General features: G+C 31.3%; 2 protein-coding genes across 2 annotated transcripts in view; one reads left to right on the top strand and one right to left on the bottom strand.

Moving 5' to 3' along the window:
- The window catches only part of LOC119676709, a 40,803-nt gene extending 40,449 nt beyond the window's left edge, over positions 1–354 (bottom strand). Inside the window, exon 1 of the mRNA XM_038087965.1 lies at positions 351–354. Within this exon, the coding sequence (XP_037943893.1) occupies positions 351–354 (4 nt within the window). The remainder of the gene's footprint in view (positions 1–350) is intronic.
- The window catches only part of LOC119676703 (cadherin-86C-like), a 373,671-nt gene that overhangs the window by 128,011 nt on the left and 225,732 nt on the right, over positions 1–19,928 (top strand). The gene's annotated exons all lie outside the window — the stretch shown is intronic.

Here is a 19,928-nt window from a genome sequence, read left to right as displayed (position 1 = left end):
TTTGTCGCCTGAGTACTTTCTACTTTTAGTATTCGAAATATCTGATTGTTATTCTAGTACATGTGGCTTTTATTACATGATTGTGAGTACGTTGTTCTTTTTGGTAATTATTTACTTAATTTTTATTGGAAACATTTTCTCTGGTTATGCGATTGAGATAACGCTTTACGATCTCCTTTTAAAAGTCGAAGACGCCTCATGATTTGAACAGGTGACGTTCCTACTGCATTCTAGGTATTTAATACTGACAATCAATGTTTCAGATATGGTAATCCTAAAACTTAACTAACTTAAGTAAGTAAATAAGGTAGATGATTTAATTCACCAATAATAGCATGATAAGAACATACACATAGTGAAGGGAAAAAGTAAGTTCACCTTTAGAACTAAAAAAGATCTCACAATTAGCAATCGTAATTATTTTTCCTGTTTTTAGCATATGTTTGATATGTATACCATATACTGAGAACATAACAATGTTTTAATGTACTTATTTAAATAGGTTATATGAACAGTAAAATACTTCTCATAGGACTTCAAATAGGTGAAGGAATTTCGAAATATTGTGTGATGTTGTAAATATTCTATATTTTTAAATTGTTTTGAAGTGACCTAACCATACCATATATACACATATATTATGACATAATTTCAACATATAATGTCAACTTGTTTCATGTGTAAATTTGGCATACTAACATTATAAATATAGGGTATTACACAGTTTAGAATTCATTTATTTTATCTTAACTTGCATCGCAATTAACCTAAATTTTTGAGCAATTAAAGTAAAAATAGTGAAAATTAAAACAATTTAACAATTTCGACTTCACATCCATGCAATACCCGTACATAGGTATACTTCTTTCCCTCCACGCAAGTACACATTCGTTAAAACATCTCTGCCGACCTTTGGATTTGCCGCGGCTGTCAAAAGGAAACACTAGAAATGTCTTTGCAAATGGCATGTTTCTGTTAAATGAAAGTAATTAATTTAAGCCAAATCGCAGAAACACGTTCTTTCGATTTAATTACTTTTAGCGGAGTTCCAAGCGAAGTGAATCTAAATAAAATAAGAAATAACAATTTCATTATCATAAATGCAGGCAGCGGCTTAAGTATCTGTAGGCAGAATTTAATGCCCGCTTAAGATACACTAACAAATGCAGACCAACATATATAGGAAAAATATTTAATAAACTCAAATGCTTTTATTTATTTATTTTATTAATTTATTTTGTTTAACAACTTTCGTGTATGAAATTTTACGGGTCTACAAGCTCTACCTGCACTTGTAAGTAAGCACTTTCTCTCCATTCTTCTGACCTTCTTATAAAAAACTAATTAAAGACAAAATAATAACGACAATTAAATTTAATAAAGAAATTAAGCATAATAAACGTAACTCAAATAAAAATTAATGATTAATTTAATATGATTTCTTATAAAATTTCATATAAATTTCTACTTTACACTTCTACAATCCCTGAAACCTCCACTGATATCATTTGCAGATACTTTTTTATTAGATTTTATAACTATATAGATAACCCTATATAAAACAGGAACATTCTAAAGTGTTTGTAAATTATTACTAACATATTTCCATAATATATTTGTATAATTTTTTTTAATATTTTATTATCACCTCACATCTGATTCTCTATTGAACTCATTAAAAGTTTAGAGCTATTAAAAACGATATGATATGGAAAATTTTTCTCAGATAGTCGAAAATATACATATAAAATCTCCATTTGGATATAAAAAATTGTGAAAAAAAAGATCACAGTTTCGAGGTCCCCACACAGTAGATATATCTTTAGTGCTTACAAATTATTTAGCAAAACCAAAGATTATTTGTTTTAAATAAAATACCAGGATATCTTTTGTTGAGAAGTTTCTAATATAATATGGATCGTTTGGATTGATAATGTAGTAGCTAATATACATTAACCTTTATTGATATTTATCCATTTGTTGATTAGAGACAGCAGAAAAGTAAACAATTCTACAATAAGACTCCAACCCTTAGATTTATATGTTTGAGTCGATGGTTGCGAAAATATTCACGGATTTGTTATCATCGACTATGTACCCCAAACAACACTACCTGGTCTTAACTTACCAGTAGCTGCATTGTATCGGAGCAATTTGCGATGAACTTTAAGTAGGATATTACATCTATGTACATATACATCAAGCTATCGGGTGGTTATAGAATGATTCTCATAAGATATTCTACTCTATTCACAGTGAACATAAATCAAATTGTTCTCTAGCAGGTTGAGAAGTACATATAAATTTATTGAAGTTATCATAATTTAAATTCTAAAATAATTGTAATTAATATACAATACATATAAGAAAAAATAGAAAAAACAAAAAAGAATAATATAAAAAAAAATGCAATAAAATGCATCTCATGAAAAGCATATCGAATCGTTATTACTTTTGAAGTCAAATTTCTCGCCACGTAGTTGGCCACAGGCTTAGGCTTTGTGCTTCCATAAAATTCAATATTCAAGCAATAGCGGCGGTTAAATAGTTTTATTCTACGATCTCTGAATTTTTGCTATGCAAGGTTCTCGAGGTCAACTAACGGATGCAGGGCTTTAAATATTATTTTGTGCAAAGCAATCACAGCTGCGCTACATCGCAGCGCCTTGCATGTCGGCTCGGCCGCAAAGCATCAGCAGCCAAGATGCCTGCTTTATTTTAAACGAGGTTTTTGCCACAAAACTGGAACTGCTGGAACCGCTGTGCGAACAGCTGCGCAGGCGCTTTATGTTGTCAATTTTGAAAAGCAGTTGCCAGAGTATAAATTTAATTTTTTTTATCTTAACTTTTTTTTTTTATGGTGCTTAATTGATTTGAATGCCGAACATCTCATATCGAAACGTAATGCATGTTATGCACTTCGTATCACTTTTGGGTGTAAAAGTGCTGGCAAATGTGGCAACTGTAGATAAAAAAGCGTATATAAATAAAAAAAAAATATTAATAATAAAATGAAATATTTTTAACAATTAAAAATAAAAACTAAAATATTGACTATCAACAAAGATGTTTGTGATATTTATATATATTCAGTATAGCATAACATGCTAGAGAAAGATGCTGCTGTAATAGTAAAGCACATCTTGTTATATTTTCTTTATAAAATAAAAAAATACTTATAAAAATAAGTATCTAACTGAACAGAGAGTATTCTACCCACTTGTTGAAGGCTATGCAGTTGTATGAAAAAAAAAGATGTAGAAAATTCTCAAAGTTCTATTTTAATGATGATCATTGTAATAAATCAAATAGTTCGTGTTAATATGCAATTAAATACATTTTTATAGTGATCGGAGACTAGTAGTCAATGACGATTTAATAGCCTTTATTTTTCATCAAACGAACATGATAGATAAATTTGTAGCTTTATTCACTTCTCCAGAGCGCATAGAGCTACAATGCTATACCTCCAGTGTTTTTGATTTTAAGCAGCATTCACTGTTTCATTCCATATCATATCGCATTTCTGTAATTCACCTCAGACTCTGCACCTAAAGACATTTTTAGAACACCATTGCTGTCTTGAGTCTTGTGGATTTTATTTCAATTCAGAGAGCTCTGTTAAACAGTCTTATGCCAGATTTATGATATGGCTAAACTCAGTGCCACATTCCACATTCTTCTTTTTATGTCTGTTTGTATGTCAATTCGTCACTTGATCGCTGACAAAGCTTTAGATCGTTTATATTTGTATTTGTAGATATTTATGTATATTAACAATTGTCACTTGATTTTTTGATACAAGGAAAGTTTCCCTTCCATGCAGTATGGTGGATTCAAAATATTCTGGTCTCTATTGCTGTAGTGATATAAAACGATCGCCAGATAGTCGGGTAATGCAAATCCTGCTTTTTTAGTCTTATTTCTCATATCTCATATGTAATCGATATTTTACTTGTTTTATGTAATGTGTAAAGTCTTTTTTGGATTTATTTTTATGGTCTTAGTTTTATACTTCGCGGTTTTAAGTATACTTCACACTTCAACAGAAGTCACCCGCAAAGCTCAGATCTTTGAATTTCTTCTGAGAGTCCACGTTATTCTTTGCTTGCAGAGTTGTGTCATGATGTTGCCTTGAACTTTTGTAAATAGGTATTAGTGATCAGAGTGCGTATATTTGCTTGAACCTGCCATTAGTTAGTTAATTCCATATTAACTCATATACTAGTTTAGTAATATTAAGTTTAGGAATGCGATTGATTAAGATATATACAACATGGCTTCAGCCGTCTATCTCGACGCTGGTATTTGTTAACATTTGTAACAAATACATTACATTTGTTATGTAAGACTATCCACATATCGTCTTACATTGCTATGACGCCAATTTTATTAGAACTCCTTTGTTGAAAATATGTATATAAGGTTGAGCACTGACTGTATGCATGTGTGTGTTAAGCTAAGGGATTGGCCTTGTGATTGATGCAGGTTTATTGTTTAAATATATATAAGTGAATATAGCAAAGTAAATCAGCTGTCAATTGTGGTAATAATTGTCATTGTAAATAAAGTTACTAATAGATAACTTTAACTCTTAAAAAACGCCCTTTAAAAATAAATTTGAACTATTCCTTTATATAGATACTGTTTCCTTTTTTATATTAGGTATTTTAATATAATATATATATTAATATTACACATATATAGTTTTTTTTAATAGTTCAGCAAAAGTCACATAACTAAATATGAACAACCCGGTAGTAATTGATTAACCTACATAAAAATTGGAATTCATTGCAATTATTAACCATTTTATAGTATAAAATGTAGTTATTGAACGACATTAATTTATGTTTGCAACGTCTGTGAATGGTAAGACTTCAAAGTTCAAGAGGTGATAACAAGACTCTCGATACCTCTGCAATCCACTGAATTAAATAATTTTTAATTGTTTCAACTTTTACATTGTTTTAATTCTTATTGCCATAAACAATTGTATCGAATGTATCTTAACTATTTAAGTTGAGTTGTATAACTGCAGCTGTGGCTACTTAAGATATTTTGTGAAACATATGGCCAATAGGCATGAACTAATATGGGCTCGAGAGCGGCCAAACCTAGTTTTACTTAAGCCGTACGTGTGCAAATAAATTCGCAAGTCATAATAGATATTTACGTATTTATCTGTAGTCTTGTACAAATATGTTAAAATGTAATAGAGGATAATAATGAATGCACTCACATTCATATTGAACTGATGTATTGTTGCATCAGAGACGGACAGTTTAGTTTTCAGCTGGAAATTTGTCGAATATTTGCCATAGTTTATTTGACTTTCTCATGTCTTGTGTTGGGTGGAGTTGCCAAACTTTTGAACAATATTTTTTAATGTTTTGTTTACTGCAACTTACAACAAATTGAAATATAATTTGCTACTACATTAAATTGCGGAATTGCATTATTGTTAAATAAATCGACTCATATTGTGAGTTATTTTCTGTACCTCATTAACATGAATTAGTTTCATAATCGAAAAATTTAACTAAACAAATATAAATTTCAGACAATGGAGGACGGAACAAGTGAACCGATGAGATTCTTTTACATAATAGTTATCTAATTTCTTGGGCTTAAATATTTGAAATTGAAATTTTTGCAATTCTAACTTTTAATAGATTTCCAAAGCAATTTCCTACTCGTATGTTCGTGGGTAATGTGATGCAAGCAACGATAAACTTAACATTTAAACTGTTTTAGGGAAGAATTGCAATCCATTAGAGAAAATATTTATTTAAAAACTTTACAAATTTGTTTAATTGTTATTGTTGGGAAAAGATAAATTTTATTTTCATTTCGAAATATTGGAAAACAGCGAAGATGAGATCCGCGTATCTCATAAAATAAAGTGCACCAAGCACTAAATTCCGAAAGCTGTCAGACATCATAAACCAAAACCTAAATAAGATGTTAAGTAATTTCAGCGTTTTGGAACTTAAATTTAAATTGAAAAATACTTTAAATTTTTCGCAAGATGAAGGCATTGATTTATTAGGTAGCGAATAGTAGTATTTTTAGTTTGTGTGCCTTTGCTAATATTTATTTATTTATTTTCTAACTGTAATAATAAATCAATTTTTTCCAATTAAACTTCAACGGTTTCTTAAAGTAAATGTACGAGTATAGCTACAAATTTATTAATTTCTATTAAGTTTTTCTAATGCTCTGCTCATTTAACCTGTACCGAACTACTACATATCTTGCGGTACTAAGTAATAGATATGCTTTGAGTCAACTCAAAAGACGGTACTGAGGTCATGTCAGTTTGTTGACGGATGTATGTAGTTGAAAATGTTGTTGTTGTCGTAACCCAAGAAAATCCTGCAATAGACATGAAAAAAATAACAACATAAAAATACATAGATTAGAATATGAAACAGGAAGTGGTTAGTTGAGAAGAAGAGAAGTTCTTAAGCATAAGGAATGGATGAAGGGAAGGGCTTGTGAAAACACTAGTTAGAGTTCATGGTAATTTTACTTAATAGTTTCTATGAATATTTGGATTATCCTATGTAACAGGAGCTCGGGTGGAAGTATAGTTTTCAACACAGTATGGTATATCTTCTTGACACAATATATACATTATAGTTGATTCAAGAGAGTGTAATTCTGAATTAGTGTAAGCATACACAGAATCAAACAATTTCAGCAAACTTGTTTACAATAGAATTAGATTATGTATGTAGTAGACAATGTTGTTGCTGTCGTAACCCAAAAAAATCTTGCAATAGACATGGAAGGAATAACGAAATTATATCGATAAAAATATTGATCAGGAAGTGGTTAGGTGAGAAGAAGAGAGGTGCTTTGGAATATGAAATGGATGAGGGAACTTAATTAGAAGTAACGTAAGTTAATGTTTGTAGTACTTTTACTTAATAGTGTTTATGACTACTTGAATAATCCACTGTAGCAATAGCTCCGGTTCGAAATATAGTTTTAAAGCCAGTGTAGAGTGTAATTCTGAACTAGTGAATCAAACAATTTTAACACGGTTGTTTATAATTGAATTTGATTATGTATGTAATATACAATGTTGTTGTTGTCGCAACCCGAGAATCACACAATTTCAGCACTGTTATCAATATGAAGTTGGAAATTCTTTACAATAGAATTAGCATATATGTCAGCATGCATAATGCTGCTATCGTCAGCAAAGAGCGAAATTGTGTTCTTGAATTTTGAAATAAAATCTGTGGATAGAGCCTTGAAATTATTTGCGAAAACTGACAGACTTACCAACACCGCATTATCAAATCTCAAAATAGTTACAGGTTTCTGGGGGAGGTATGCAGATCTGAGGTCAATTATTGCTTAGTCTGATGAAGTGAAAAACAATAATCGAGTCAAGGCGTAAAGAGGGGTTTTGAAAATACCCCTAAGAGTATAAGTGCTTAAGTGCACTGACTCAAAACAACTTCAACATAATAAATTATACAATAAAGGAGACAATAGGAAACTTTGAAGGGCGCCGGCCTTAACTTCATTTATAAATGAGAAGTGGTTTTGGAGTTTAAACGGGAACTCTCGATTTGATAAAAATAGTTCAGAATATTAAAATTTCTTAAAATTTCTTTATAAATAAATATTGAAAAAAAATGCTTAAATTACTAAGACATAGGTCTTAGCAACATTACTTAATTGTGAATTATTGTACTTGTTGGTAATGGAAAAGTAATAGTGGGAAGTAGACTTATCGAAATATATGATGTATAATTCCATATATAATGTGATTATCAATACTCAAGTCCTTAGATGAGTGCTTCGTCAAAACTCTAATCTTTAGAGGTAAAAAAAAATATTTATACAAAAAAAAGGGTAATAAAATTTTTTAAAGGGATATTTAATAAAGCGTTCACAAAGAACAACAATGGATTGGAGTCAATGTGCAGAGGTCTTCGTCGTGTTAAGGCAAATCGAAGTCAATTAAATTTTATTTTGCATGCAAAATGTTAAAATGTTGATTGTTGATTGACTTACGGAACTGCGAACTGCGAACTACAGACTGCGTTGTTGTTGTTGTAGAGTTAAAATCAGAAACGATATGAGCAATGAGTCAATACGCTTTTTCCGGCTTAATGGCATTGAATGCGAAATTATCTGCTATTGAAGTTAAATCCCCAGCAAATCTTCGGACAAAACATTAACACAAAAGCGGTTTCACGTGCAAATGCGAATAATTTGCCACAATTTTGTGTTCCGCGGCGTTTAAGCGCTGAAGTGGTGCGTTGCGGCTATTAATTCCACGCTTGTTGCATGCATTATTGAAGGCAACCAGTCAGCATTTTCCACAATTGCATATCATTTTTTCCAATGCAGCATTTTTCCTTCATTGCAGTCGTCGCGCAATTTAGGGTTTGGCAAATCAGAGTAAACGTTCGCATGCAAGGTCGTCGCCATTCGCTCAGTGGTCTTCTCAAGCGTCGCAAACGTCGCTATCGTCGCTATCGTCTTGATTGCCACAGTTGCCACAGTTGGCTTAGTTGGTTTAGTTGGGTTAGTTGGTTTAGTTGTGTTAGTTGTGGTCGCCTAGTCATTAGCTCCGCAGATGAATTATGCAGATTTGCTGCGTTTCTAAAAATACAAATTTTTCAGCTTTGGGCTAACAAATTTAAAATTCTGAACTTGTTCCGAAAGCGTTTAAGAAATGAAATTTAAATTCAGTTTTCAGTTTTTAGCAAATGTGGGCAGGAAAAGAAATTAATAATTTATGATTTTATCAAAAGTGGGTGTGTACAAGAGTGGAAACTGCGGTATAAGGTTTGCAGTCTCTTAACCTTTTTTTGTTATTTTTGGTGTTTTTTTTCTTGTCAAAACACTTTGTTGCACATAAATCAATAAAGCAGCAGTTCATTGAAAAGGAACGTGCGGAGAAAGTGCACAGTTTAAGATACAGAAATAAAAAAAAAAAAAACATAAATACTTTACCAACCCAGAAATAAAGTTTAAAATTTATTAAAATTCAGTAGCAAAGCAGTAGCCAAAACTGCCAACTGAACTGAACGAATATTTTGGCATTTTCGGAAAGAATCGAAGATTTCTGTGGCCACAATCGTGTGCGTTTTAATGAAATAATTTTGCCAAAATTGCTTTAAATTGAATCCATAGCAGCAGCCACTATATTTTCCATACTGTGAACTGCACATGAATATGTATGCGATTTTTTGTGATTTATATGGCAATTGTTGCAAGACGCTAATGTGCAGCATTATCGGTTTAATAACATTAAATCAGCCGCACCATATTTAAGTCCAGGTATGCGTATAACAAATTGCAGCAGCTCAAAGCGGCAATTACACATTTTCCGCAAATCTTGAACGCATAAAAATGACGCAACTGGTCGCCAACTTGCAACCATCGCGGCGCATAGCAACCACATTTCCAGCAATAGCAACTCATGAACCGCTCAAATGAATTTGTAAATGTCACAATTGTGGCGATTCCAGCGATTGTGGTGGCGATTGCAGTCGCGGCTAAGTCGCCTGCTTATGCGGCTCACTGCTAGGCAAAGTGAATGCGCTTAGAGCGAGTGCTCAGCCATAGATTCAATATCTTGAAATTGTTACAGTAACGAATGTTTTGTGTCCGTGGACGGGCGGCAACTTTTCAAATAATTTTTCAAGTAACGTGTAAATTGTTTGCTGTAATCTCAGCAAAAACTGCTCCTTCACCGTTTGTTGGTACAATATTTTGCAAACGAACATATGCCGCGGCATATGTGCATTTGTATCTGCACTCATTTTATTATGAATATTGTTATTATTGTGTTTATTAGCCATTTAGGAGCACATTTAACGCATTGCAGTATATTAGCAAAAAGGCAAGCAGCGAGTTAAACGCTCCCAAGAATGCCAAGTTAAATGCTGATTCTGTGCAGACTACGGAACAGTGGCTCATTTAACGGTTCTCGGTGCCATTTTACAGGTTTTTCCATATCAACGTAATTATCTTCTGCTGTTTAATGTAATGATATATTTATCTGATGCTCACAATTCATATGTGTTCATAAAAGTTGTTGAAACCCATTATGTTAGTTGACTAATTGCAACTCCAGAAATTGCAATGGTTAAACTAAACTTTATACCTGGTTCAAATAATCTATCAAATTCTGATTTTTCTTTAAACACTCCAAGAATTACATTATAGCCGTGTGCGAGTTCGAGTAAATTGAGGTAAAGTAAATTGAAATTTCCTACGGATTTTTTGCACTGCACTCATGTAAATATTTATTACACTTATTTATTATTTTTGGTTAAAAGTTTACTAATTTATTTATTTATTCATTAAACATCTTATAAAATTTTCACCATACCTAATTTTTTATCTATTTCAGCTTACTCGAAAATCTGGTAAATACCAAAATTCGCTGCCATACCGACATAATTGGCTATTTCCCTCAATCAATTTACTCGAACTCGCACACGACATATCTTAAGTCAGTATTGAGATTTAAGTTGCAACTGTAAAATTCACCCTAAATAGATGTATTATTTTTATGATTATGTAAAGAAAGAATCATTCATGATTATGTAAAGAATCAATTGTGATTTATGGAATGGGAGTATTTCTTCACGGTTAATTGCCTTTATTACTTGTAGTATACGACTTACATTACAGAGTTTTATTTTTACACATCCAATATAAGATGTCCATTTAGGTACTTCTATCGCATATCAGTACCGGGCAAACTCCTAGCATGTGTTTTAAAGTATCATTCTATTTCCTACAAATTCTGAAAGTTTCATTAGATTAAGTTCCCGTTTCTTAAATTATTATTAATTACTCACATACTATTCTTATTCTATATTGTATTGAAAGTCCCTATAATTGATTTCGATTATGACAGACCTGGTAAATTATCCTAGAACACATTTTTTTATTTCTCTTTGCTCATTCTAATTGGTTGATATGAAATTTCCTCCTCCCAAGTGACATAAATGATATGTCTTATTTATACATATTCCATCCAATATGCTGCAATAACGTAATAGTTTAATATTTGTATTATGAGTACATTTAAAACGTGTTAATAAGCCTGCGATCGACCAGCGACGACCAAGTGTTGTTCAACGGTTCAAGGGTGTATATATACGTATATATGCGTTATTGTTGTTGTTGAAGCCCGTTGGGACCTGCCTTTGGGGAGTGTTGAACGGCACTTGGATGTTATTTTGACATGCGGATATCTCATATATCAAATCTTATGTATTTGAATCAAAGTCTGATTTATATACGATTTAAGAAAATTCATTATATATTTAGTAACTAAGTTAAGATCATAGTAGTGACCTAGTGACCGATAATACCCATTAAGTTGACAGTGACTGTAAATCAGGAATAATAAAAGCAGTCCCTTTCAGAATTTTTCTGCTCACTTGTTAAGTTCTGCGCTGAATCCAAATAACTCTTCGGAATAAAAAATGCTGTTCAATGTAGTCCACCAGACATTAATGTGAGATTATGTGAATACGTGAAAATTCATTTAATTTACTTAAATATTGTTTAACTTTTTATAATTATTGTATTGGATTACTATTCCCCTCAGGGGATACCTCCGTTTATACGAGGGCGGTTTGATAAACATTTTATTTTTCTACATAATCACCTTTAAGCTCGATACATTTAGTCCAACGTTCTTCTAATTTTCTTATTCCCTCCAAATAATAGGTTTTCTTAAAACTCTCAAAATACTCGTTTGTTTCGGTAATCACTTCTTCATTCGACTCAAATCTCTTACCGCCCAGCCATTTCTTTAAGTTTGGAAACAAAAAATAGTCGCAGTGGCTAAATCTGGAGAATATGGTGGATGGGGTAGCAGTTCGTATCCCAATTCATGGATTTGGTATCGTAATGCTTAATCAGCACCCGAAATTCGCATTTTTCCATTTTCGTAGAAATTCACGAGGTTGTCTGCTTTGAACGACTATGAAACATCAACTGAACGAAGTAGCTTGCTCAAAATTAGACAGTTGTCCACTGGTAGATTTCAGCTGACAGCGGCACTGTTGCATTTGGAGTAACTGCGCGGGAAATTCAAAAAGTCACTGACTTATCGAACCGCCCTCGTATATCAAACAATAAACAAACACCGAAACAAAAACTCAAAATGAATTTCTTCGATATTTTCTTTGTTGGCAGTTGGTTTAGCGGCGACACACTGACGCGTGCCAAAGTGATTTTGTTCCGAACTTGTCAGCTACATGACACTGGAATTCTTATTTATCTGATAAATATGTAAGTGTATCAAGCAGATACATAATGAAAACTATATCGCGTGGGCAATGGCTAAGTCATTGTTAATAGTTGTCAAGTATTGTGTAACGCCAACTTGGTGACAGCACCAATTTACATCCATAATTATAGTTTAGCTCAAGACCTTATAGTTTTGGCGCAAAACTCTACTTTAAAAATAATATCAATTTATGGAAACATAAATTTTAAGTGATTTATTTTTAAAATATAAATGTTTATTACTTATTGAGATATGTGCAGATTTAAGGATTTCTAAGAATATTTTCTTCTAATATCCGGACCTAATTTCATTATTACTTCATATACCATTTGAGGAAGCCGCCCGCTGTGCAGCCGCCAGCAACTTACAAAAATTCCATATAATTAATTTATTTTTTATTACCTAAGCTGATTGCAGTATTTTTCTCACTTCATTATAACTCCAATGGAGCGGAATTAATGCATTCAACACATTCTCATGACTAATCCAACAAGTATGAGAATAGCTGCATCTATTAGCATTTCAGTTCAGTTCAGTTAAGATCAGTACTGCTCAGAAATTCTATTTCATATGCACATATCATTATTCTCACGCATGGGCGTTACAAAGAGACAAATTTTCAATAACTTCATTAAAGAATTAACTTTTGAATAATAAATTGAATAATAAAAAAAAATATTTAAAAAATTGAATTCTTAAAATTATATGAATTTACATAGGAACCTATGCCAATACTTAGTACGAGTATGTTTACTAGCGCTAAGTGGGTGTTTCCATAATGCGATTTGCAGGCGTCTGTCTTACGAACACGTTCCGCATCGAAATATGTAAATCTGTCAATTATGAAATCCACAACTTTTTATGAATTGCAAAAATACACAACTTTTGATAAATTGACAGTTGAAGTTGCGATTGGGCGCAGTTCGCAGAATTTGTCAATACGTCAAAGAATTATTTTCACAGACATTTTGTATACTTTTTTATGAAAACGAATTAAATGTTATATTTTACTATTAATATTTCAAGTTAATGTATTGCCTTTTACTTTATCTATTATCTAATTTTAAAGCTATAGCAATTCATTAATTTTTTATGGTTTTATTTAAAAAAAAATTTAGATAGTTGAGCCAACAGTAAACTCCGTTCCTCCACAGACAACCTAGGTCTCTTCACGATTCTTTGGCTCCTTCACGATCTTTGGACTCCTACACGATCCTTGGACTCCTTCACGATCCATGAACTCCTCCACGATCCTTGGACACCTTCATGATCCTTGAACTGCTTTATGATCCTTAGGTCTCTCTGAAGAACTACATACAATCAAAAATATATATATGCTGTAAGTAAGAGTCGGCTTTTAGTGTCTAAGGAACGCCATATAGTAAGTCGTTACTCCTAGCGCAGCTGTACTTCGTTTCTGTTTGCAATATCTATATTCGAATATATATATTCTTTTTACAACTGAGAATCTTGTAAATTAATGAGGTGAGTCAACGATTGATTTAATCCTCAATTGTTGAGGAAACTATTAATACAAAGTTATTATTAGAAGTAAAATAGAAAAATAAGAAAAAAAACAAATGACAATTTAGTAGAAAAACCAGCATCGGATAGAAAGAGAGCAAGTTTCTTTGATGATTATCCGCTTAGCTTACTTATGGAGTATTCTGCGCTTTATTAGAGCTTCGAAATAATTTTATATATAACAAAAGTTTCGGTTTCGTGTTAAGCAGTTATATCAGAATGGACTCTTAGGGTCTAAGTCAGTTGCTAAACTAGACCGACTGCCTCAATAACAACGTTTTTGCTACTACTACACATGAGTGACAATTTTTTAAAATATATCAAAAGCAAATAAGTATACTTGTTCAATAAACATTTGGCAGCCGTATCTGCTCTGAGATCCAATGCTACAACACTATGGAAGGCTAGTGACCATGGACAGGGCTTCATTCTAAAATTATTCAGTTCTACTTCAAATAACATTATACACTTTCCGTTCTTGATTATGATAGAAAATTCATTGTTGAGTTCCCATCCAGAGATCTTTGGCTGTCAGACGACTCCCCCTTAGGGGAGGATTTCATCATTCTTACCGACGGTTCAAAAATTAGGAGTGGCCTTGGCAGTGGAGTTCTCAGAAGGGCTGAATGTATCCTCTTACTATAGGCTTCTAGATCTTTAAAGTGTTTTTCAGCCAGAAGTGACTGAAATAAGGGAAGCCTATTTCGAATCTGTTTTGTTTCTGTCCAGCATATGTGCGGCGCAGTGGCGTAACTACAGGGAAGCGACTGGAAGCAACGCTTTCGGGCCCCCGAACTTAGGGGGCCCCATTATAAATTTATGCATTCATTATTAACATTAAAGAAATTACCCAAACTAGACAATTTTCTTAAAATAAATGAAAACAAAACTGAAGGAGTAAACGGCTTAAATGATGCCTTTGCTAATTGTGATACACAGAATAACTTGACACATTGTTCAGATACTGAAACAGACTTCAAACAGACGATACGAAAATCTTCACAAGCCTAATATACCTTTTTTACACTTTTTTGTGTAAAGGATATAAAAAGATATTAGTAGGAGCTCCTTAATTATAATTCGCTTATGGGCCTAAAAAATGTAGTTACGCCACTGGTGCGGCGTCACCTTTTCTCTTTAGGGGCATTGTTTTTTTGAGAATCTCAGCGAACTGCAAGACCTCCCTTTGAAGAGCATTATAAGGTTTCAAATGGTTCTAACCCTTGAGTTTTTAATTATACGATATAACCTATTGCCGCTATAACCTACTTAGCTACCTATTTGTGCAAGTGTTTACAAAAGCCTTAAATTATATATTCAAAATATTTTTCCTTATACTCACGGTTCATGTGCACATTGTAAAAAGTTTTATAAGTGCAAGTTATACTTTTCCTGTGGACATTTTTACTCTCTTACCATAGGATTTGCTATGTGCTTCAAGGTTTTAAAGATAGTTACATGTCAATTCCTTTAGACCTATAAACCTAAATTATTTATTCCAATACATATATATAATGAAAAAATTTCACTTTATAGTATTTACTTGATACATATGTATATTTATTTATTTCTTAAAAGGGACATTTTATTAGAAAAGAACTCAATACTTAGTAAAATGAGGTGTGAGCTCAATACTTTCTTTATTGCGGTGAAGTTAATTAAAGGAACTATTTCCGCTTCACATAAAATTTTCATGACCTACATGTTCAAAACATAACATTAGTTTCCAGCAAATACAGTATGAGTATAACTTAATAAAGGGCGTCGATTTTGCTATACCCTTGGCGATATTTTCAATTTAAATACGTTGACATGTATATGAAATGGTGAAATGGTATTTATTTACTTAGAAGTATCTAAAACTCCAAACATAGTTAAGGGAAAAATAAATACCTTAATAAATATGTTACTCAAAACGAAAACAATTCAAAATAGAAATATGCAAGAATCGTATGTACTACATCCATCATACCCATTAACTATTTTCCGAATCACATGTATTAATGTCTTTAATTAGTTCCGTTACCCCTGATTTCAAAATAGAATAAATGTTTTTAAAAAGAAAAGATGTCGCCAGTATGTATTACTACAGGTTACAGTACTTAAACGATAACAGAACAAAATAATATGTTCTGGAAAATAAGTAACATAAAGAACTACACTACTAATTATTATTATTAATTATTTTTTACTATATTTATAATGTATCTATAAGAACATAAGGATCTTTTCGTTATTTATATGTACATATATGCTTAATAAAAAAATTTTTTTTGTTAATTACCGGTTTAGTTTAAGTTTCAAGTCAACTTGTAATTCTTCTGAAAATTTATCAACTCTTGAAGCTCGGAGATAATGCCTTTGAAGTTCACAACAAGATTGAATGGGCCATTTCTTCAATATCGAATCTATCATCCGTTTTATCAATGGTCTTCATATAACATGACGTTATTTAAAATCAGTTGGCAGCATAATTGAGTTTTTAAAGAAAAACAATATGGCATTTGGGCACATGGAAGACCGTGAAGTTGATGTTCGGATATAGTAGAAGTATACCTAGATTGTGAATATCTGAAAATACGAAATTAAAGTGGTTAAATACCGTGAGGAAGGTTTTCATCATATCCTAGAATGATGCTAGAATGCTAGAATAATAATGATGTATGATGAAATATTATTTCATTTTTCTTAATTCTTTAGCAAATAAACATTTAGAGAACATGATTTATTAATAATAAAAATCCATAACATAATTTATTGAAGTAATAAATTCAGATAATACAATAAAATTATCGTGATTACACGATTGACTCATTTTTCTCATTCAATAATATATAATTTAATATAAAATGCTGCACTTAAAACAGGAAACTATTAACATATTGAAAAAGTGCTTTCTAATGGCACTAAAACACTAAATAGATTAAATCATTTTAATATTAAAAAACATTTTATTGTTAATATTTAATTATTTACTTATTCGTCGTTTTGAAAATATAAAACTCAGTCTATTACACTTCTATCGGGTTACCACTGTGCCAGAAAGAGTTTGACATTTAATCAACATTTAGGCCGACTATGAAAATAGTAGCAACTTAAGGTAAGGTTGACATTTACTCTTACCTTGTCAGTTATTTATAACAGCCGACCAAGTTAGCCTTTATAGCAGCAACTTTATATGGAAGTTTCATTGAATGTACTCGTATGTAAGGCGAAGAAAATAATTTGCATAAAATATATTTTCCGCTAGAATGCGAAAAGTTCAAGACTTTCAATAATGTATGGAGAGGTTTTTTTTAGTGCTTAACTCTGAATTTAATTGTGCATTAAATGAGGTATGAGTATTTCTAATGAACTTTAAAAAGTTAATATATATATGTAAGCACAAGTTTTTTGTGTTTTAAATTAAAAATATCTCCAAAGCTGTATATGGATATTTCTTATAGTATAATAAAAATAACATAGCTTCATAAGTAAGATATTAAAAACTTTGAATTTTGTAACTAAAAGTCTTATGAGAAATGTTATTTATTTAAATTTGAAAATGACTAATTAAATACTGATACAAAAAATGGTTTTTTGGTACAATTCTGAACAAAAATATTCTTTATTTAAAATCAGTTTTAATCAAGTATATATAAGCGATTAGTTCCATAATTCCATCAGTGTAGACCTTCTGTGATTTATCGGCAAAAAACTTTGCCAATTTTTTACCATTAACAGAATTTTGCAGTGACCAAAACAAATGATAGTCAGATGATGTAAAATTTGGGCTATACGGTGAAACTTCTCATCTATTTGTTCCCAGTTATCGAAGATATGTGTGGTCTGGCATTGTAATGATACGACACCACTATTTTTTTGTTGGTCAACTTTTGTCGTTTTTTTTTGTTGATTGTTTTGTTTAATAGATCGAGCTGTGAGCAGTGGGGGACTGAATGAACTGCTGTATAAGGCTGGAGCAGTTTGTAAAATACAAGCTAGATTTTTTTTCAATCCCATCAAACACTCAACATAACTTTGTACGCCGTCGACCGTTTCTACTCCGATTGGTCCTCAGACAATGATCGGTTGCAATAGATATTCTCCTGTTTAATTCATTTTTCGACGCTAAGAATGATTCGGTTTAAAAACGGTTCGATTTGGTCAATTCTCGAACCTAATGCTTGAACTGCCCACATAGCAGTTTTGTCAGTGGTTTTCAGCAACATCTATAGGTTAAGTTTTCCGCATAGGTGACAGAAACTGAACTGTATCAAATTTGAACGACTTTTATGTAAAGGGAAGCCAATATAGAACCGATATTTAGTGGTGGACAAAGTGTTACAGTTATTTTAAATTATTAATTAAAAGATTATCTTATTGAGTTAATTCATTCACTATGTCACTGACTGAGATAGTCAGTTTTTTTACTCACTGTACTTTCAAGCAAGTAAAGCGGCTAGCTTCCAAAATCAACAATTAAAAGAAATAGAAATTTCTCAGGTGAACTAAATTATTGAATAAAGTATGGAGATATTGTTCAAGATTACAATCATAATTTTATGACTAATGTGTTTAAAGCATGTAGTTACAAAATAAGATCATAAATTTTGAACTGCTGAGATATTACTTTAGAACACTTCCGCGCCCATTCAACTACGCTTAATAAAATTTCCCACAGATGTCAGTATGTGTTATATATATGCTGATGTATACCTCCCAGTAGAAAACGGATTGATCCGTCATCGAAGACGTCTTCAAGACATGGATACATACATGAAGACCGATCGATCCAAATGTATGACGGTCTTCGAAGACACTTTCATACAAATTAGCCAAATGTCTTCAATGAATTTTTGCGTACGTGTCTCGAAGACCGTCTCGAAGACCATGTCTTGCATAACGGACGCATTCGACAGAAAGTTGTGCGCTCTTAGCGCAGTGCTCATATAATTTTTTCACCTTTTTTTTTATTTCTACTCTTTTATTGCACTCTTTAAATTTTAAAAAAATTTCAATTTTCTCTTTAAATAAGTAGAAAGAAATTGTTGTATTTTGTACTTTTATTTATTTTATATAATAATTTTTTACATTACATTCAAAATTAAAAGTTTTAGAAGTAAATTATAAATTTTATTATAAATTATTATAAATTTTATTAAGACAGTAAAAATAAATTAAATTAAACATAATGAAAATTAATTTAAATAATTAACTTAATATAACTTAACATATCTAAAATTAACTAAAACTAATATAAAATAATTTATAGCATTTCGCTATCATCAATTGTTGAAGATTTATATGTTTTCAAAAGCGTTGAAAAGGATTTTGGTACAATTAAACCTTCTGATCTTAAGAGGTTTAAAATATCATCACCACAACGCCTGTTAATCCTGTGTTTTTTAAATATAACAGCTAATTTTTCACAAGTGTTTTTAGTTTTTTTATTTTAAACATCCTTTGTTTCGTTTCTTAAACAACTTTCACTGGAGTTATTGTCTTCAATATTAATATCAATATATTTTCCAGGAACTAAGTCAATATTTAATTTGTTTTGATTTAATTTCTTTTTTTTAATATTTCATAGTTTAATGATTTTGTTTCTTTATTCATTTTGATTTTTTTAATATTTATTTCACAAATGTTTATTTACTACACTTCAAAATTATTGCGTCACTTCATTTATAAAACATAGCGTCATCTGAGGCAAAATTCAAATACGTTGCTATGAACACTAAAAATGAGAGAGAAAGCAAAGAAAGAGTATTTACATTCATGTTTTGAGCAATTGTTTTGCAAATTTGCTTGAAAATGCGGACGCGGTATCAAAGACCGTCTTGAAGACAATGTCTTCGAAGACCACTTTTTCTACTGGGCTACTAATATTAAAGAGTATATAAATATAAAACATTATTTATAATTTATATATATATAGTTGGGACTGTTCAGAATAGCTGCAGTTCATATGCAAATGAAGTATAATTGACATCACAATTATATCCACCATTGTTTGTTATTAATAAATTGATTAATTCAATTGTGGATAACAGTTACACAATATATTTTTATAAATGTAGATAATTTTATATAATATCTATTCAATTTGAATTTATAAATGCATAAGTATATG

The sequence above is a fragment of the Teleopsis dalmanni genome, chromosome 2 (assembly GCF_002237135.1).
Source record: "Teleopsis dalmanni isolate 2A chromosome 2, ASM223713v2, whole genome shotgun sequence".
NCBI classification, from domain to species: Eukaryota; Metazoa; Arthropoda; class Insecta; order Diptera; family Diopsidae; genus Teleopsis; species Teleopsis dalmanni.
Note: the sequence above shows the minus strand (reverse complement) of the source record. Positions and strands in the feature narration are given on the sequence as shown.